At 36.6% G+C, this 21,034-nt stretch overlaps 3 protein-coding genes and 1 long non-coding RNA gene across 6 annotated transcripts; 2 read left to right on the forward strand and 2 right to left on the reverse strand.

The window, feature by feature from the left end:
* Nucleotides 1–3,736: 3,736 nt before the first annotated feature.
* On the reverse strand, nucleotides 3,737–4,890 carry LOC116116827. The gene is made up of 3 exons (XM_031402878.1): nucleotides 4,862–4,890; nucleotides 4,378–4,601; nucleotides 3,737–4,110 (listed from the first exon to the last, which is right to left on the reverse strand). The coding sequence occupies exons 1-3, from the start codon at nucleotides 4,888–4,890 to the stop codon at nucleotides 3,812–3,814; spliced, it is 552 nt and encodes a 183-aa protein (XP_031258738.1). The 3' UTR covers nucleotides 3,737–3,811.
* A 705-nt stretch (nucleotides 4,891–5,595) lies between these two features.
* Nucleotides 5,596–8,109, forward strand: LOC116116842. Of its 3 annotated transcripts, XR_004125873.1 has the most exons (4): nucleotides 5,596–6,051; nucleotides 6,933–7,103; nucleotides 7,395–7,490; nucleotides 7,738–8,109. It is a non-coding gene; the product is annotated as an uncharacterized LOC116116842 (long non-coding RNA). The 3 variants fall into 3 exon arrangements; XR_004125874.1 differs by lacking the exon at nucleotides 5,596–6,051 and having other exon boundaries at nucleotides 6,058–7,103; nucleotides 7,384–7,490; XR_004125872.1 differs by lacking the exon at nucleotides 5,596–6,051 and having other exon boundaries at nucleotides 6,058–7,103.
* Nucleotides 8,110–11,366: 3,257 nt separating this feature from the next.
* Nucleotides 11,367–11,909, forward strand: LOC116116829 (uncharacterized mitochondrial protein AtMg00810-like). Its single transcript, XM_031402879.1, has one exon. The coding sequence runs from the start codon at nucleotides 11,367–11,369 to the stop codon at nucleotides 11,907–11,909; it is 543 nt and encodes a 180-aa protein (XP_031258739.1).
* Nucleotides 11,910–13,138: 1,229 nt separating this feature from the next.
* LOC116116830 (F-box protein CPR1-like) lies at nucleotides 13,139–13,720 on the reverse strand. Its single transcript, XM_031402880.1, has 2 exons — nucleotides 13,643–13,720; nucleotides 13,139–13,588 (listed from the first exon to the last, which is right to left on the reverse strand). Exons 1-2 carry the CDS (start codon nucleotides 13,718–13,720, stop codon nucleotides 13,139–13,141), a joined length of 528 nt encoding a protein of 175 aa, XP_031258740.1.
* Nucleotides 13,721–21,034: the final 7,314 nt, after the last annotated feature.

Here is a 21,034-nt window from a genome sequence, read left to right on the forward strand (position 1 = left end):
GACATGATATGTTTTCACTTACAATGGTACTGCAATATCATGGCATTCCACAAAACAAACATTGGTTGCCACTTCCTCAAATCACTCTGAGATTCTTGCACTTCATGAAGCCAACTGAGAATGCGTATGGTTAAGATCTGTCATCTATCATATTGAAAGTACATGAAAATTTCCAAGTACTTCAGATTCTCCCACAATTATAAATGAAGACAATACAGCATGTATTGCTTCAGTCAATGGAGGACATATCAAAGGAGACAGAACCAAGCGTATTTCACCGGAGTTCTTTTACACTCACGAACTCCAACAAAATTGAGAGATTAATGTCAAACAACTACGCTTTAGTTATAATCTTGCAGATTTATTCACTAAGGTTTTACCGACATCAACATTTGAAAAGTTAGTGTATGGCATTGACATGTTGCAGCTTAATAAGTTACTAAATTAATCTTGCCATTATGAGGGAGAGCATTGATCAAGAGGAGTAGCGATTAGGGGGAGTTTCCAGAACAGTTTATTGTACTGGACATATATGCATTGTACTCTTTTTTCCTTGATCAGATTTTGTCCCACTGGGTTTTCCTAACAAAGTTTTTAATGAGGTAGTATGAAGCACGTCTAACTTCACATTGCAGTTTCATTATAGACTTGTGTTTCTTTACTTAGGTTTGTTTCCCACTGAGTTTTTCTTGAGTAAGGTTAAATACACTTATATGTAAACGGTGGATGTCCAAGGGGCCATCCACCGCTTTTGTTATTGAGGCGGTGAAAGTGAGGGGTGTGATGGCAATAAATATCCCATACAGCACCCCCCGGCGATCCCTTTCATTGCAATCAATCCAAAATTTGAGAGGCTTTGAGCAATATCAAGTAAGTCCTAGAGTTCTCAATTCTCTTATTTTGTCTATTCTGTATTTTATTCGTTAATTTATTCTTTTATCTAAGTTAATTATTATACAACAAGAAAGTATTCAACAATTATAGGGGGTTATTGATGATTTTCGAAAAGCTTGAGATTGTTATATTAAACAATCTCATAAAAGAGTATATGAAATAAACTCAGAGGTTGATAATTAAACTCATATGTCAAGGGTTTTTAATACTTTTAAAAAATTAGGCAATGTTTTCAAGGTGAATAAATAATCTTCTAAGTACCCTTTCAATTCCTCTATATTATTATTATTATTATTTTCTATAATTTATGGTACATTCAATACCCCCTATGGGTCCTATCGGTGACCGATAACCCCCTATCGGTTACTAATAGGAAAATTACAGATTCCTCTTGTAAGTCCTATTGGCGATTGAGACCCTTCTATCAGTCACTTCTCGTCTTCACTTTTTTTTCGTAATTTTTTTTTTTATAAATACCTCTTTGCAATGGTTTTTTTTTTTTTTTTATGAAAGATCTCAGTTAAACTAACATATCTTTTGTCAATATTTTAATCACCCAAGATTTAGAAAAAAAAAAAAAAATCATACAATATCGCCTTTAGATAATTAAAAAAAAAAATTTAGTGATTTGATAGGAATTATAGTTATGGAGAATGTGTTAAATGGGTTTTTAAGAAGAAGCTAAAGAAATATGAATGAGAGCAATTTTGTCCTTCAAAATTAGGAAAATTGGGTTTAACTATTTGCGAAATACTTTCACACTTTGGGTGCGTTTGGTTCAGGGTCATATAAGATAATGAGGGTAATCTTTGTTTATTTTGCAAGACTCCATTGTTTGATTTACAATTAATAAAATATTACGGGTATCTTTTATTGCAAATAGTGTTTACTGTTGGTAATGTAGAGGACAATCAAATACTCTCCCTAGGGGCTGTTATTAAAAAGATTATCGAGGTAATTTGATTTTTATACCTATTTTGCTTTTAATTAAATACCATTTCAGACACAATTGTCCTCAAATGTCTACCAAATAACAATTCCCCCAACCCCCCTATATTTGAGAAATTACTAAAACACCCCAACCACAAAAAAGTTTAAAAGTTAACAAAATACCCTCAACCACCCAAGACCACCGCCAATCACCGACGACAGTCGCCGTAATGATGCACGATCGGCGGGATTTGGCCAGTCATGCGCCAGTAAGGCCGTTTCCACTCTAATTAGTAAATACGAGTATGGCAAAAAAACGGTACGAGAATTTTATGGGTATGATACGACAAATGGTGAAAAATACGTTTGTAAAAATTCGGCCATAAAATTCGAATACGGAAAAAATACAATACATGTATATACGAGTTTAATACGACACATTGTCAATAATACGTTTTGAAAAATACGGCAATATCAATCCTAGTTTTAGCACTTTTCATAGGCCACTTGGTTAAAATCTATATAACATTTCAAATATACGGGTATGGCAAAAAAAGGGTACGGGAATTTTACGGGTATAATACGGAAAATGGTGAAAAATATGTTTATAAAAATTCGGCAAAAATTCGGATACGGGAATAATTCGCGAATAATACGGCTGGGCTTATAAAATACGGCTGTTCGTGAATAATACGTGAATTATACGGGTGGACGTATAATTCGCGAATTTACTAACTAGGGTTTCCGCCATGGATCTGTGCACAGTTGGAAATGCCCAGATCTAGTCGTTTCATGGCCATATCTTTGGTTGTGAAACGACTATGGATCTATAATCCATGATTGGACTTTTTCGGTGCACGACTGGCCATATATGGCAGGTCGTGCATGATTTCATCAACTGTCGGCGGCGATGGTTGGTTGCCAGTAGTGACTTGGGGTGGGTGAGAGTGATTTTGCTACAAATTAAAGTTCTATATGGCTGGGGTGTTTTAGCAAAATTTCAAATGTAGAGGGTTAAAAAAATTCAAAAAATAATAATAAAAATAATATTGTATTAATATTAAAAAAAAAAAAGGACAATTTAGTAATCTATATAAGATGACCACTCATTTATCCTCCTAACCAAACATATAAATATAACATACTTACCAATTTATTTCAATCAATTAAACACATTTTCCTAAACATTTTCAGTACTCTTCAAGGTGATTCATCTTTCCATTAATATAACATTCCCCTATAATAATATATTATTTGATCCAAACGTACCCTTAGTGTAATCTCTTATAAAAGCAATAAACAGGGGCTAGGACAAAAATAGCACAACGGCTTTGTTCAACAGATAAGGGTACATTGGAAATCGATTGGACAATTTAATCACTCAATTCAGTAAACTGACAATAAACTCTATACCCAACCAATAATATGCCAATTTTACTCTTTGATGTAAAGGCAACTTCAGATTTGCTTTCACTTGTTGATGCATATTTCCAGTTTTATTTAGTTCTGCGTTTACTCTGATTCCACCAATATTCAGAAATTCTGACCATTTGAAGTTCTGCAGTTATTCTGGAATTAGCATACATATCAAGCCTGACAAAACAAATTAAGAATTATGGAAGCAAAGTCAGGTATAGGAGATGTAATTGGCTTTTTCTTTATCTTGCAAAACTTGCTGCATTTGCCAATACCTTCAACATGTATTAGTGAACCTACATGAAAAGATATCAAAAAACAATAAGGAAACTCCTATAAATAGGGAAAAAAAAAAGAAGCAAAAACAAGTAACAATAGTTAATAAAACACCAAAACGTTTATGTAAACCTAAATCACCCCTGCAGAATAAATATGCATATAATTTTTTCTCCAGTATTAATAGCATATAATTTTTTCTCCAGTATTAATACATTTTCTGAGGTACAAAGTGTAGACTAATCGGCGTACAACATTGCCTGTTTTCTGACAGTCTGTTCCTGGTAATAACTTTTTATGCTAAGTTGTATTGCATATGACCTGGCCTGCTACAATTATGATAGTTAGTTTCCCTTACCTCTTCAGTGGAATTTTCCCCCTTTCCATTTGCATCCTCTGATTGGTTTAACCAGAGTGCTTCATAATCAACAATAACATTAGGTGAAACTAGGCTCTCTTCATATATGCCTGCTTTAAACCAATCCCAATCATCATGAATTATGAATTTTCTTAATGTTTCTTCTTCGGTGTTGAGCACGGCTAATTCCCTTCCATCAAAATCCAGCAATAACTTTCCATCCTTTCTGAAGCCAACTGCAGTGAGAGAATATTCATAAAAAGGAAATGTTTCGCTTGAGACACTGAACAATCTGGTCCATGATTCCTTTACTCCATATTCTTTCATTTCCCATGCCTCAAAATATTTTTCTTCGCGATCAAAAAATAAGACTAGTTTGTCTCCAGAAATTTTCAAATCTAGACCAGTAATGTTCTGGTCTATATAATCCTTTAAAGGCACAAACTCTTCAAATCTTTCTTCTGTTAGATCAAATGAAATGATAACACACACATAATTGTTACCTGAATCACTTTTTCGAGTCCCTAGCCAATGCAGAGTGCCGTTTAAAAGAATTCCTCGTCCATCAATGTTGATACTCGAGTGTGGATACTGAATCCTTCTCCAGGTATTGGTTTTCAGTTCAAGAACCTCAACTTTAGCATCTCTGGAACTGGAACCATTACTAGCTGCAGAGATAACACCTCTCACTACTTTGTAATCATCGACATAGNCAATAAGGAAACTTCTATAAAAATTAAAAAGAAAAAAGAAAAAAGGCAAAAACAAGTAAAAATAGTTAATAAAACACCAAAACCTTATGTACACAATAAATATACATATTATTTTCTCTCCAGTGTTAATACATTTTCTCAGGTACAAAGTGTGGACTTATCGGAGTACAACATTGCCTGTGGTCTGACCGTCTGTTCCTGGTAATAATTATTTGTACTAAGTTTATTGCATATGACCTGGCCTGCTACAATTATGATAGTTAGTTTCCCTTACCTCTTCAGTGGAATTTTCCCCCTTTCCATTTGCATCCTCTGCTTGGTTTAGCCAGATTGCTTCATAATCAACAATAACATTAGGTGAAACTAGGCTCTCTTCATATATGACTGCTTTAAACCAATCCCCATCATCAAGAATTATGAAAATTTCTTAATGTTTCTTCTTTGGTGTTGAGCACAGCTAATTCCCTTCCATCAAAATCCAGCAATAATTCTCCATCTTCTCTGAAGCCTACTGGAGTGAGAGAATATTCATAAAAAGGAAATGTTTCGCTTGAGACACTGAACAATCTGGTCCATGACTCCTTTACTCCATATTCTTTCATTTCCCACGCCTCAAAATAATTTTCTTCACGATGAAAAAAATAAGATAGTTTGTCTGCGGAAATTTTCAAATCTAGACCATTAATGTTCTGGTCTATATAATCCTTTAAAGGCACAAACTCTTCAAATCTTTCTTCTGTTAGATCAAATGAAATGATAGCACAAACATAATTGTTACCTGAATCACTTTTTCAAGTCCCTAGCCAATGCACAGTGTCGTTTAAAAGAATTCCTGGTCCATCAATGTTGATACTCGAGTGTGGATACTGAATCCTTCCCCAGGTATTGGTTTTCAGTTTAAGAACCTCAACTTTAGCATCTCTGGAATTGGGACCATTGCTAGCGGCAGAGATAACACCTTTCACTACTTTGTAATCATCGACAGAGACATTGTAACCAAGCCCGTAAAAGACTGAATCCTCATCAGTAGAAGTACTATCAGGCTTTGGCAATTCCCTGGAATCTCTAGTGGTTGGATTCAACAAAAATAAGTTGTCATAATCAAACTCTAAACATACCAACCCATTACAGGATCCTAGAATCTCTGCATCATATATACTTCTCGTTGGATAAGCGAACTGCCGTGATAGATTTCTGCTAACACCATCACCAAACGCTTCATAATCAATGCTCTGAAGCGGCCAGGTTGTGAGGAATAGTTTATGCATGTTAGTTGTGTTGTCTGCCCTTGCTTGTTTGAGCTGCATTTTGGCATATTGAGGGTCAGAGACTAATGCATACCAGTCCTTGCATACACACTTGAACTGCATCAAATGCTTTATTGGTACCCTTGAAAGTATATCTGCAATTATGTCTCGAGGAAGTTTTGGCATGGCTCTTCTGCTTGATTTTTTGTTTGCTCAGGTAAATGTGAAGTATAGAACAGCTAATGAGATTAATATGAAGGACTCGGTAGGTTGATTTAATTTATACCTTGAAATGTGCTTGCTTTGTAAGCTGCTATTGTTTTAATATATTTTAGTTTTAGGCTGACTAGTTGGTAATGCTTGAATTGATCAATGCATGCATAATTTAAAAAAGAAGTGTACTTCATACAAATGAAGTTGACTCTAGTTCAGGGTAAAATATTCATAGATGGCGTTGTGGAGTGTACTTCATACAAATTTATTGTTTATTCAGTAAATCCAACCCTAAGGAATTGCAAATTGAAATATATAAATTTCCATTTACCAACTTGTGAAGATTCCACCAAGGAGCTTCCTCCAAGTTCTTACCTACTTGCTCCAAATTTTAAAAACAATGTATTATGGAAAATTTAAGTAGACATAGACTTCTGTTCTCTTTGTCTCTCCAACACCAAACCCTGTTTCTCTTTTGATAATTTGTATTTTTAAACTCTGATTGTTTATTTAGTTTCTTTATGTTATATAATTAAGATACGTTGGACAGTGTAAGTTCTGAGGGAAAAGAAGAATTACCATGAAGAGAAATGTGAATTTGCTAGTGCCAGTTGAAAAAAGTGTGACACTGAGCCACTAACGAGTTGTTTACAAAGATGAAAGCATGAAACTGACATTAGAGTTAGTAGCTTGCAATCTAATGAGCTTCAGTTGCTTCAGATTTTAGTATCTTTGAATCAATACTACCTTATTTTGCTAGCGTTACCCTCAGTTGGATCACTGAGATTGGCAGTAAAATTATGTAATTATGTTTATCTAGCATCATGTATCAGTGAGATCATTTGAATACTACTCATTTGAGCTGCATTGAGTACTCCTTTCCAGAATACAGATTGCGTGGTGTATGCAAGAACAACATTTTCAACTTTAAAGCACGGTTATGCTCATCCCAGTAAGAACTACAGATGCATACAGAGATATATATAGAACTATTAAGAAACGAAGCGGGTGACTGAAACACGTCTCCTGGTAATGCACTAGGGAAACCTCAAACAGGTATGGCTGGATAAGTGCACTGTCAATGGACTAGAAAAGATTATTGCTAGTTTCATATATCATCTATCATTATTCTTGTACATGAATAAATTTTTGCATATCTCAAAGCAGCGACAACTTACAAGGTAAATGCATGATACATTGGAAATTACCGAACCACTTTAATCACTCATTACAATACACTGACTTTAAATTCTTAATCAAACCAACAATATGCCTATGTTTCTCCTTCATGTAATGGTACTTCAGATTTGCTTCCAATGCTGATGTATATTTCCAGTTTAATTTCAGAATTTCTGGCTATTTGAAGTTCTGCAGTTCTCCTGGAATCAGTAATACATACCAAGCCGAAAAAAGAAACTTAAAGAACCATGGAAAGATGTTCAGGTACATGAGATGTAATTAACATTTTCTTCTTCCAAAACTTGCCGCATTTGCCGATACCTTCAACATGTATTATTCAAGCTTCTTACCTTTTTTCTTGAGTTGAACCTATATGATAAGATATTGAAAAACAATGAGGAAACATTTATAGAAAGGAAAAATAAATAAATATGCGAGTATGATATATAGTTTCCCTTACCTCTTCACTGGAATCTTACCCCTTTTCTTCTACATCCTCTGCTTGATTTAGCCTGATTGCTTCATCATCAACAGCAACATTTGGTGAAATTAGACTCTTCATATATGTTGAAGCTGATGATATTTTGCTAGAAACAAAGTCAGCTGAAGTTTGTTGACCGAAGATGCAAAGAAGCCAAAGACGAGAAGCACAACAGCTAGCCTTGGGAGCAGTTGAATGGAGCTGATTTTGTGATGTCTAAACTGATGTTTTTTGATGTATTCAGCAGGGTATTCAGCTGTAATTAAGGGGTAGTTAAATGTAAGGTTTGTATGCGGTTAAAATTGTGTGGTGGTGAATTATTGTTAGTAAAATATTCACTCCAAGTTTAGGTGGACAGTGTCTTAAACCTTTTGTATAAGTTGAATCCATTTTCAATAAAAAAGTAGCTTAACATTCAGCAAAAACTTCTCTCTAAAAAGCAATTGTTTCATTTGTTTTCTTTGTATTCTCCAGCTCAAAAACTACAAATGGTATTAGAGCAATAGAGCCTCCACCGAGATCTTGGAGGACTTGTGGAGCTTTGGTCATTCATCTCTTTCTCTATTGTATTTGTGCTTGAAATCAAGCAATATTTGGCAATCAAACTTTCTTCTAATGGCCTCAAACATGATCTCTCTCCCTCCTCCTCCTGTTTTTAATGATGAACAATACCACTTTGGGCTGTCAAAATGAAAACTTACCTGAGAGGGCATGGTTTGTGGCAATATGTGGTAGAAGAGAGACATCCACCTCAATTGGGACCAAACCCCACCTTGAATCAGAGCAGGCTACATGAAGAAGAAACAGCCAAAGCTCCTAGAGCCTTGTCTTGCATTCAGTCAGCTGTTTCAGATTTAGTCTTCACAAGGTTCATGGCTTGTGAGACACCAAAAGAAGCTTGGAATAACCTTAAGGAGGAGTTTATGGGAAGTGATAAAACAAGAAACATACAAGTTTTGAACTTAAGGAGAGAGTTTGAAATGCTGAGAACGCAGGAAGCTGAGTCAGTCAAAGAATATGTTGATAGACTCATGAATATAGTCAACAAAATTCTGCTACTTGGTGAAGAACTGACAGACAAGAGGATTGTAGAGAAAGTGTTGGTAAGTCTTCCCGAAAGGTTTGAATCAAAAATCTCATCCTTGGAGGATTCTAAGGACATGTCCCAAATCTCCTTATCAGAGCTTGTTCATGCTTTACAAGCTCAAGAACAAAGGAGGCTGCTAAGACAAGAAGATAGCAGTGAGGGAGCTATGATTGCAATGTTAAAAGGCAAACCAGTTTAGGGAGGAAATAACAAGTATGCAAGAGGATAAGAAGGGAAAGGAAAAGGCTAACAATCAATGGGGAAAGAAAGGATATCCTCCATGTCCTCACTACAAAAAGAAAAACCATGCAAAAAATCGCTACTGGTTTAGGCTCGGGATACAATGCAGGTCATGTAAGAAACTTGGACACATTGAGAAGGTTTACAAAAACAAAGGAAACTAGCAGGAGCAGCAAGCACAAGTAATGGAGAATCAGCAACAAAACCAAGAGGCAGAGCAATTGTTTGTAGCCTCCTGCTATGCAACACATACCTGCATAGAAACTTGGCTAATTGTAGTGGCTGCACCAATCACATGACACTAGACCACACTAATTTTGTTGACTTGGATGAATGTTATCAGTCGATAGTCAGAATTGGAAATTGAGATCTAGTGGAAGTCAAGGGAAAAGGTGATGTAGCAGTCTAAACTTCGACAGGTACAAAACTTATTTTAAATGTGTTGTATGTTCCTGAAATTAGCCAATGTTTGTTAAGTGTAGGACAAATGTTAGAGAAGAATTATGTGTTACATTTTCAAAACAAATCATGTATCATCTTAGATAATGATGGTAGTGAGCTTATAAGAGTAAAACTGATGGGAAAAAACTTCCCTGTTGAGTGGAAAAAACCAGATTTTCAGGCCCATACCGCTAGCATAGATGAATCTGAACTATGACACAAGAGATTTGGCTATTTTCACTACAATGCCCTTAGAGAAATGAAGTATAAAAATCTGGTTCAGAATGTACTAGAGATAGAAGAAAGGAGGAGTTTGTGTCATGCTTGCCAACTTGGTAAATTGAGTAGGCAACCATTTCCTCAAAATCAAGCATGGAGGGCTGTTGAGAAGCTGCAATTGATACACAGTGATGTTTGTGGACCAATGCAGGCTCCTTCCTTGAACGGTAGCAAGTATTTTGTGTTGTTTATAGATAACTTCACTAGGATGAGTTGGGTCTATTTTTTAAAACAAAAGAGTGAAGTTGCTGCCATGTTCAGAAAGTTCAATTTGTTGGAAGAATACCAAACTTGTTTGAGCATTAAATTAGTTAGAAGCGATAATGGGACATAGTATACTTCAAACCAATTTGAAGAGATATGCAGGGGAGCTGGAATAAGGCACCAATTCAGCAGTCCACATACTCTATAGCAAAATGGAGTTAGCGAAAGGGAAAATAGGACTGTTATGGAGATGGCTAGGTGCATGATGTTTGAAAAGAAGTTGCCAAAATCATTTTGGGTAGAGGCTGTGAATACTGCAGTCTATCTTCTCAATAGACTTCCAACCAGGGCACTCAACAATTTAACTCCATTTGAGGCCTGGTATGGAGTTAAGCCTTCACTAGAAAATCATAAAATTTTTGGGAGTGTGTGTTATGCTCATATTCCAGCAAGTAAAAGAAGTAAGTTGGATGAGAAAGCTGAAGTAGGAATCTTGATTGGATACAGTAGCAACTCTAAATCCTTAAGAGTCTTCAATCTAAAAACTAAGAAGATTCTGATAAGTAGAGATGTTAGAGTGGATGAGCTATCCTTTTGGAATTGGGAAAAGAAAGAAGTTGAAGATGAAGGAAGGCTGCTGCAAAAAGAAGTTTCAAGCAGTCAAGATGATTTTGAAAATGACTCAAATGTAGATCAAGAAACCTCAGTTAGAGGTACTAGGCTACTGTCAGATGTTTATGAGAGGTGTAATGTTGTTGTGATGGAGCCAATGTCCTATGTTGAAGTTGTAAAGTCAAGGGATTGGATGGAAGCTATGAGGGAGGAAATGAATAATATCCAAAGAAACCAAACCCGGAGATTGGTTGACAGACCAAAAAACAGAAAAAACAATTTAGGTGAAATGGATTTTCAAAACCAAGCTGAACTCAGATAGATCAATCAACAAAAATAAAGCAAAGCTTGTGGTTAAGGGGTATGTGCAACAATATGGAGTAGATTTTTCATATATTTTGCTCCTGTTGCAAGACATGACACCATTAGACTTTTGTTAGCTTTGGCAGCTCAATTCAAGTGGAAAATTTTCCAACTTGATGTTAAATCAGCCTTCTTAAATGGCTGGTTAGATGAGGAAATTTATGTTGAACAACCTGAAGGGTTTGTGTTGGAGCAGCAAGAAGACAAAGTGTATCTGCTGCATAAAGCCTTGTATGGCTTGAAGCAGGCACCCAGAGCCTGGTACAGCAGGATAAATGAGCATCTTTACAGCCTAGGCTACACAAGGAGTCCAAATGAGCATACACTTTATGTAAAGAAGATTGAAGAGTAGCTGATTGTTGTCTCTTTATATGTTGATGACTTACTAATTACTGGAAGCAATGCAAAACATGTGAATTAGTTTAAACAAGCCATGCAAAGTGAATTTGAGATGACTGATTTGGGGGAAATGACATACTTTCTTGGCATGGAGATAAACCAATCGGCAGATGGGATTTTTGTGTGTCAAAGGAAGTATGCAAATGAGATTTTGAAGAAGTTTAACATGGAGAATTGCAATCCGGTGAGCACACCTTTGGTGCAAAACCAAAAGTTGTGTAGAGAAGATGGTGCAAGCAAGGTTGATGAGTCCATGTATAGAAACCTAGTAGGTTGCTTGTTGTATTTGACAACAACTAGGCTTGATCTAATGTATGCCTCCAGCCTTCTATCTAGGTTCATGAATGAACCAAGAGAGATTCATTTTAGAGCAGCAAAAAGGGTGTTGAGGTACATAAAGGGAAGTGCAGACTTGGGAATATGGTTTAGAAAATCAGAGAAGTTCAATCTTGTTGGCTTTACAGACAGTGATTGGGTTGGCTCTCTTGATGACATGAGAAGCACTTCTGGTTATGTGTTTTCTTTAAACTCAGGAGCATTTTGTTGGCTCTCCAAGAAGCAAGAGAATGTAGCATAATCATCTGTAGAGGAAGAATGTATTTCTGCTGCTACTGCAGCGAATCATGCCATTTGGCTAAGAAAACTTTTGAAGGATTTGAAGCTAGACCAATGAGAGCCTATTGAAATTTATTGTGATAATCAATCCATTGTTGCTATGGCAAAGAATCCTATCTTACATGGTCGAACTAAATACATAAAAATCAAGGTTCATGTTGTGAAGGAAGCTGAGCAAGCTAAAGAAGTTAAACTGGTGCATTGTAGAAGTGAGGAACAATTGGCTGACATAATGACAAAAGCATTGAACAAGTCCAAGTTTGAAGAACTAGGGTTTGAACTTGGTGTTTCTATAGCAAAAATATCAAGGAGGAGTGTTGAAGCTGATGATATTTTGCTAGAAACAAAGTCAGCTGAAGTTTGTTAACTGAAGATGCGAAGAAGTCGAAGACGAGAAGCACAGCAACTAGCCTTGGGAGCAGTAGAATGGAGCTGATTTTGTGATGTCTAAACTGATGTTTTTTTATGTATTCAGTAAGGTATTTAGCTGTAATTAAGAGGTAGTTAAATGTAAGGTTTGTGTGTGGTTAAAATCGTGTGGTGGTGAATTATTGTTAGTAAAATATTCACTCCAAGTTTAGGTGAACGGTGTCTTAAACCTTTTGCATAAGTTGAACCCATTTTCAATGAACAAGCAACGTAACATTAAGCAAAAACTTCTCTCTAAAAAGCAATTGTTTCATCTGTTTCCTTTGTATTCTCCAGCTCAAAAACTACAATATATGACTGCTTCAAAACCATTCCAATCATCATCAATTAGGAAATTTCTTAAGGTCTCTTCTTTTGTGTTGTACATAACTAATTCCCTTCCATCAAAATCCAGTAATACTTTTCCATCGTTTTTGAAGCCTACTAAAGTGACACAAAATTCAGAGTAAGGAAATATTTCAATTGAGACCCTAAACAATCTAGTCCATGGTTCCTTCACTCCATTGTTTTCATTTCCCAGATCTCATAAAAAGTTCCTTCAAGTTCACAAAGTATGACTAGGTTGTCTCCCAAAGTTCCCAAATCCAGATTGTATACATGATATTCCTGCACTAGCGCGAACTCTTTGAATCGTTCTTCCATTAGGTCAAATGAAATTATAACACGCACATATCCCAAATCACTTTTTCGAGTCCCTAGCCAATGCAAATTGTCTTTCGAAAGAACTCCTCGTCCATTAATGTTAATAATTGAGTGTGGATACTAAATTTTTCTCCAGTTATTGGTTTTCAGTTCAAGAACCTCAACTTTAGCTTCTTTGGAATTGGAACCACTATTAGCTACAGAGATAACACCTCCCACTACTTTGTAATTGTCGATGAGGACATCATAACCAAGTCCACAAAAGACCGAATCTTGACTAGTAAAAGTAGTGTCAGGCTTCGACAATTCCCTGGAATCTCTTGTAGTTGGATTTAACACAAGTAAATCGTTAGAATAACAAAACAAAAATACCAATCCATTACAAGATCCTCCAATACCTGCCCAATTTTCAGAAACACTTCTTGCTGGATAACCAACCTGCTGCGATACACTATCACCATCACCATCAAAAAACGCCTCAACATCAATGGTTTGAAACGGCCAATTGGCAAAAAATAGTTTATGCAGGTTAGTAATAGTTGTTTTCTTTGCTTTTTCTTGTTGTTTGAGCTGCAGTTTGGCAAATTGAGGGTCAGAGATTAATGCAAATCATGTCTTGCATACACATTTGAGCTGCACCAACTTCTTCACTGGTAGCCTGGAAAGTATATCTTCAATTATTTCTTGGGGAAGTTTAGGCATGGCTAGCTTGATTTTAGTTTGTCTTGTGAAAATAATGCATATTATGACTCCATTTATGGGTTTGATATGAAAGACTTTTTCAAAAATCATATCCAAAATAATAAAACAAATACACAAATGATGTGATTGTTTTAATATTCTTCAAAATACAATCATGTTCTATTCAACTCAAAATATTTAATAATTATCTTTCTCAATAAAAGTTTTAAAATTAATAAAAACACCTCTGCACCTAAATTTTTGTCGGCAACTGGTCACCATTGCCGGATGGTGGCTGGAAGTCGCACGACTTGTTGGATCTGGTTGGTCATGCGTCGATCTATCTGTTTCCGGCCAGATCCACCATGGATCTAGCCAAAAAGGGCCAAAGATCTGGCTGTTGACGGCCAAACAACAACTGTATCTTGGTCGTCGTTTGGCCGTCAATGGCCAAATCTTTGGCCAAAAAATGCCAGATTGGTGCACAACCGTCAGATCCAACTGGTTGTGCACCATTTGGACGACTTTCGGTCACTGTCTGATGGTGGTGGTCAACTACCGACAATTATTGGGTGGGTGAGGGTGTTTTTATTAATTTATAAACTTTTATTGTAGGGGGTGTTTAGCTAAATTAACAAATGTAGGGGGTTAAAAAATAATCTAAATATTTTCAAAAAAATGTTTTCTAAAAACATACCAAACACATTCTCAGAATCCTATCATATTTGATTAAATCATATTCAAAATAAAATACTATTCTAAAAAACTAAACAAACAGAGTCGATTTTGTAGATTTTATTTCTTAGGTAATTTTATGAGGTTTTATTTCTGGTGTAAATTTTAGGTTTTGTACATGTAATGATTGTTCACTCTGATAAAGAAAGAAATGAAAGAAATTTTTATTTATTCACTTTGTTTTGTTAATAAGTAAAATTGGTTTGTAGATCAGTAAAATTGTTTTGTTTCCCAAAACAATGTGTGTTAGAATTCGCGATGAAATTGATAATGTTTATGTTGTGCTACATAAAAATTAAAAAGTGAAAACAGATTTGGGAAATGGGTAACCCACAGGTTCATCCGTACTCGCATGACGGGGCACCGGTGGTATATTTCTTTACCCATTCACATTTTTGACCCTCAGGTTTTGTACCCGTTTGACTTGTATCGCCATTATTCGGCCCGTATATGCCCAACCCATCCGTTTGTCAAGTCTAGTTGTAAACCGGTGACATTCAATCGCTTTTTTAATTTCTTAAAAGACATTTATTAAATTATTAATTTAATTAAAAATTTAAATTATTGATTAATTTATTTTATTTTAAAACTTCTCTAACCTACTTATAAAAATCAGTTTTAGTGGTTATTTCCATAAATTATCATGCTACAAATACAAATCCCAAGAATTGATAGCTTTTGCTTAAAAGAATAAAAAAAGACCAACTATATATATATAAGTTAGCATCATTTACTTTAATTAAGAAAATAAGAATTTATTTTCTACATATATTTTTTTTTTTTTTTTGGTGATCCGGAGTGTTTGGGCCAATTTATGTGCACCTTAACTAATCATTCGGGACTTTAAAGTTGACGGCTGGGTAAATCCCCTCAGTGGCCACCACTATGAGTAACCCAAGTAGGTCGAACTTAAGATCTCTTGAGTAATACATCCAAAAGTCCTAGTTATCCACTAGGCCACCCAATGGTGGTTTATTTTCTACATATTTAATATCTACAAGACCCAAAATTTATAAATGTATATAAAGCTTGATCGGATTAGACCTCACCAAATCAGATAACCTAACTTATATTTTTTCAAAAGAAAATATATGATTTTACAACTTAAGGTGCTAAACTTAGCATTAACTGTTGACATTTGATTGATGATATGCACAACCAACATCCTAATAATGTGAAAGATTTGGTGTGATCAAGATCAAAATGTAATTAGTAACATTATATTGTTGCCTTCTATATATTGATTATGTAATTATTCCATTTATTTGTTTCCTTACAAGATTGCATTCTACTTGTATAAATTGTAACCTTGATACATGAAATACATTACAACACTTTACAGAAATTCTTCTTTACATTGCTTTATTTCTCTTAGGCATTCTCTGCAATTTGTTGCTACTCTTGCTTCTCTAATATCTTCCAAGCATTCTTCAGTAGTTCAATTACTGCTTTTGCCACTTCCTTTCCAGATTGTAACATGGTATCAGAGCATGCCTCCTAGCAAAGCTTTCGTTGCTGCTTAAACTCACTAATCAATCCTGCCCTCTATTGTTGCTTCACTTGCAAAACAGACACTCAGATTAGTTACTCTCCTCTGCAAAAACAAGAAAAAAAAAAAAAAAAAAAAGGAACCCAACACACCAAATATGGGCCTTGACTCAACCAACCCATCAAACACTTAATCCAACCCAAACACCCAAATAGACCCAAACACTGCGATAGGCCCAAACACACAAACGGACCTATACAACCAAAATAGCCAAACAAGCCGTCAAACCAAACCGGTTCATAGACCCAAACTGGCCCAAATCCATTTGGGCAAACGGGTTCTGGCCCAAACTCGTATCCCTTCCAATTCCAATTTGTGATGCCAAATCATCATCGACGGGAACCTGGCAATGCTCTCTTCTCCCCATCATCCGATGGACCAAAACTTGTTCTAGTCAAGCAAACTCTCACTGGATTGGAAAACTACATGACATGGGCTCGTGATTTCTGACGGGCTCTCATAACCAAAGACAAGGATGGATTCCTTGATGGAACCGTGGCTTTTCCGACAGACCCTCATCTCCACAAGCATTGGACTAGGTGCAATATGTTAGTTTGCTTGTGGATCAGCAACTCTCTGACCTAAGAAGTTGCCGTCGACTTGCCACCTATAGAGATCGTCAAGGAATTATGGCGATACATCAAAGAGATGTATGGCCAACTGCATCTGGCAAAGTTGTTTACTCTCTGGCAAAGCCTTGCTGAGATTAAACAAGAAAATCAAAGTGTAACTGCATATTACAACTAGCTATCAGCCGTGTGGAATGAGCTTGACTCCGTCACCATACCATTGCAGGGTCTACAAGAAACCTTACAACAATTCTAGCAACTCAAGGATTAGGAGCGTTTAATCCATTTCTTGTTTGGATTAAACGAGAGCTTCTTTCCCTTTCGGACGTAAATGTTGACCAAGACTTAACCGGTCGTCTCTTTGTCGGACCTATCAATTGGCTGTTCAGGATGAAAGCCAAAGGCTGGCTTCCATGGATTCACCGCATCGTGGTGACTTTGTCGCTTTTTTCACAGAGAAAGGAGAGAGCAAAAGAGAAGGAAAAAAGGATGGGCGGCTAGGGTTTGCAAAAGAAAATAGTGGTTTTTTATATAAAGAAGCCAACGGCCAGGATCTCTTCTAGCCATCCAACAGCCAGAAATCAACCAACCTAGTCAACCAAGTTAATGGTCAACTCCAAGGCCACTCATTTAACTTATCCAACAGTCCATCTCTAAGGAATTTTCATGCTGGATCCAATGACTCAAGATCATCCCGATCTGGTAAGAAAATGTACCGTGACTACTGTAAAGAGAGAAATCATAATCGAGATATGTGCTAGAAAGTAGAAACTACATGGTCAACGTAAAGACAGAATTGGCAATCCCACAACTAATAATGTGACTATCACCACAGGAAATGAAGCTCCATCAAACCTGAATAGATTAATCATCTCATCCAGACGCTGAACCAACTTCCTACCAACAATGCTTCCGCCAGTTATGTAGGTACTTCTATTAAAATGCCAAATGACAATATTACTCTAGCCACTCATACAGGGATAGTTAAACTCAGTGACTCCATCACTATAAGAAATGTCTTTTTTGTCCCTACTTTCCAGTTCAACCTTATTTTAGTGTCAAAATTCTGCAGTGATAATAATTGGTCTTTACAATTCCTCCCTAATATGTGTACATTTCAGGACCCTTCAACTGGCAAACAGATAGGCTTGGGTAAAGCCCATCATGGCCTATACTACTAGGAGCCCTTTTCTGATGTTTTTCTTATAGATTTCATTACAAATAAAGACAGTTATTGTAATGCCAATATTAATAATGAATCTCTTATTTTTCATAATCAATTGGGTCGCAGTGCTTCTATCCTTCAGCAAAATTGTCCAATTCTTCTCATTGCTAAACAACCTAGGATATGTTTTCCAATAAGCACATCATCCACGAAAACACCTTTTGCCCTCATTCACCTTGATATCTGGGGCCCCTATTCTACTCCCAATCATGATGGATCCAGGTTTTTCCTCATCATAGTTGATGATTTTTCTCAAGGAACCTGGATCTTTCTCATGCAAACTAAAAACCAAGCATTCACCCACATCCAAAATTTCCTCTTCATGGTCCAAACACAATTCCAACGACGAGTTCAAAGGGTTGGGACTGATAATGCCTTAGACTTTTTCGACAAACAGTGTTCCGATTTATTTCTTTCCCATGGGATTCTCCATGAAAGCTCTTGTACTTATACCCCTCAACAAAATGGGCTTGCTGAAAGAAAACACTGTCACCTCCTTGAAGTAGCCCAGGCCCTTAAACTCTAAGCCCAAATCCCAGCCACCTTTAGTGGCGAACGTGTGTTCACTACTACTTATCTTATTAATCGCATGCCTACATGGGTTCCTAGAGGTAAAACTCCTTTTGAATTGTTATTTAGAAGGAAACTTGATAACTCTTATCTACTAGTTTTTAGGTGTCTTTGTTACTCAACCACTGTGGGACCCCGTGACAAGTTTACTATCCGTGCCACCATATGTATCTTTATGGGCTACCCCATGCTTCAGAAAGGGTACCGATTATATGATCCACAACTTAACAGGTTTTTTGTAAGCAGAGATGTTGTTTTTCATGATGAGGTTTTTCCCTTTTCTGACAGTGAGCCTTTATCCAGCATTACACCAACTGTCCCACTGGATCATTTGTCACCATCCAACACTCCTCTCACCATGGTTCCAATTCCTGTTGATTAGTCATTTCTTGCTCATTCTAACAGTCCACAGTCTCCAATCAACCAACATGCAAAATCTATACTCTGGTGAGTCTCTATCGCCAAAATCCACCATAGATCATTCACCTTAGGATGATTCTCCAGCATTGAATCTCTCTCATCATGATCCTCCGGCTCTGGATTTTGGAAAAGACTAGGAAGTCTAGTTAATATATTATTAAAAAAACAACACCAAAAGAAAAACAACCAGTCCAAAAAATAAAATATATACTAAAAAATTAACTAAATATACATTTATTTTCATATCAAAATTTTATTCATATATTTCAATGAGTTTTTATTTTATTGTCTAGAGTTATTACTAAAGAATTATACAATATCAATGTTAAAAAAAAAGCTAAAAATAATTCATATAAGCCATTCGGGGAAAATTCCCTGTTGATGGAAAATCCCCATGGGGATTAATACCCAATATTCCCCAACCTCTGGGTCGGGCTAGGGTGGGGATGAACAACATCTCATCCCCACAGGGTAGGGTTAGGGATTTCCCGTCCCCCTTGTCTTAGGGATGGGTGAACCCACAAGGAGTCAGGTACGGGTATGGTCTGGGGACCCCAATCCTCGCCCCACACCCATCCTTAGTAATCACACCTGGGATCTTGTTTCTCGCCCCTCACACAATAGACCCATTGGTTGTAAATGGGTATACAAAATCAAGCATTATGCTGATGGGTCAATCGAGAGGTACAAAGCTCGCCTTGTTGCAAACATTGTTTTAAAAATCGGACCACTTCTTGACCCGGTCAAGGGACTAGTTCCCAAGTTGACCGATCCAACCAGTTGGACCGGTTGGCCTGATCGGTATACAATAGACACATCTCTGAACAATTTTATCTGGTTGGACCGAGTTGGTCTGACCAGTATACAACAGACACATCTCTGAACAATTTTATCAGTCATTATAAATTTAAAAACTTGCAAATACACCTCTAAAATTTAATGAGTCCTTGTAAGTTTGAAATAAAGCAAATGAACTTGCAATTTTTATTATTAATTATTTTTTTCTCTCTCCCCATCACTTTCATTTTTCTCATTTTTTCTCTCTCCCTGTCACTTTCTTCTTCCTTCCTCTTTCTCTTCGTCTCCTCTTTTCTTTCTCCTAATCTTCTTCCTTCCTCTTTCTCTTCGTCTCCTCTTCTCTTTCTTCTAATCTTCTTCCTTACTCTTTCTCTTCATCTCCTCTTCTCTTTCTTCTTCCTTCTCCTCCCTTTACTTCTTCTTCTTTACATGGTAGATTTTAGAGTAAGTGAAGAAGAATAGAAAATGAAAATAGAAGATGCAATTTGGTCTTTGGAGATGAAAATGGTATTGAAATGAAATGGAGAATGAAACGGTGTTGCAAATCTAGTTTAGGAATTAGGGATCAGATTAACCCCAAAATAGTGAACCGTTTTAAGCTTCGAACCAGTCAGACTAGCGAGTTTGTACTATTTTACAGTCTATTACTGGTCCAAAGAGGGTTTTATGTTATTTCTAGTTTTATGTTAACTCGAACCTGAGTTAAGGCCGGGTCCCGGTCGAACCGGTCAAACCGGCCGGTCCGGTTCGGGTTTTAAAACAAAGGTTGCAAAAGGCTTCACCCAACGAAAAGGTTTCGATTATCAGGAAACCTTCTCTCCAATGGCCAAACATGTTACCATTAGAGCCTTCCTCTTTGTTGCCTCCCACCACGATTGGCAACTACATTAAATGGACGTCCATAATGCCTTCCTCCATGGGGACCTTGATGAGGAAATTTACATGGATTTACCACTTAGACTTCACAATCAGGGGGAGAATCTTGTATGTAGATTGCGAAAATCCTTATATGGTTTAAAACAGGCACCACGACAATGGAATGCAAAGTTTACATAAGCTTTCATAGCCATTGGATTCACCCAATCCAAACATGATTACGCCCTACTCTCCAAGCATCAAGGTAATTCATTCCTTAGTCTTATAGTCTATGTTGATGACCTCCTCATTATAGGAAACGATGAGAATGCAATAAAAAAATTAAAGGAGTATCTCCACAAGACATTCTATATCAAAGACTTAGGGGCACCAAAATATTTTCTTGGCATTGAGATTGCTCGCTCTCCAGAAGGAATATCCCTCAGCCAACGAAAATATGTGCTTGAACTCATATAAGATTTTGGGTTAGCAGCATGCAAGCCAAGTGTCATTCCTGTGGAACAGAACGTTAAGCTCACCACACAAGAGTACAATGAAAAGATCCAAAATTTTAAGACAGACCCTTTATTAAAAGACAGCACCAGTTACCAATG

This window comes from Pistacia vera, unplaced genomic scaffold (genome assembly GCF_008641045.1).
Source record: "Pistacia vera cultivar Batoury unplaced genomic scaffold, PisVer_v2 Contig785, whole genome shotgun sequence".
Classification (NCBI taxonomy): Eukaryota; Viridiplantae; Streptophyta; class Magnoliopsida; order Sapindales; family Anacardiaceae; genus Pistacia; species Pistacia vera.

Excerpts from the sequence above, each read along its gene's own strand:
- LOC116116829 (XM_031402879.1), top strand. The coding sequence starts at position 11,367 with ATGCAAAGTGAATTTGAGATGACTGATTTGGGGGAAATGACATACTTT.
- LOC116116830 (XM_031402880.1), bottom strand. The coding sequence starts at position 13,720 with ATGCCTAAACTTCCCCAAGAAATAATTGAAGATATACTTTCCAGGCTA. Across the intron at positions 13,589-13,642 it reads AGTTGGTGCAGCTCAAATGT|CTCAAACAACAAGAAAAAGC; the intron begins GTATGCAAGACA and ends GCCAAACTGCAG.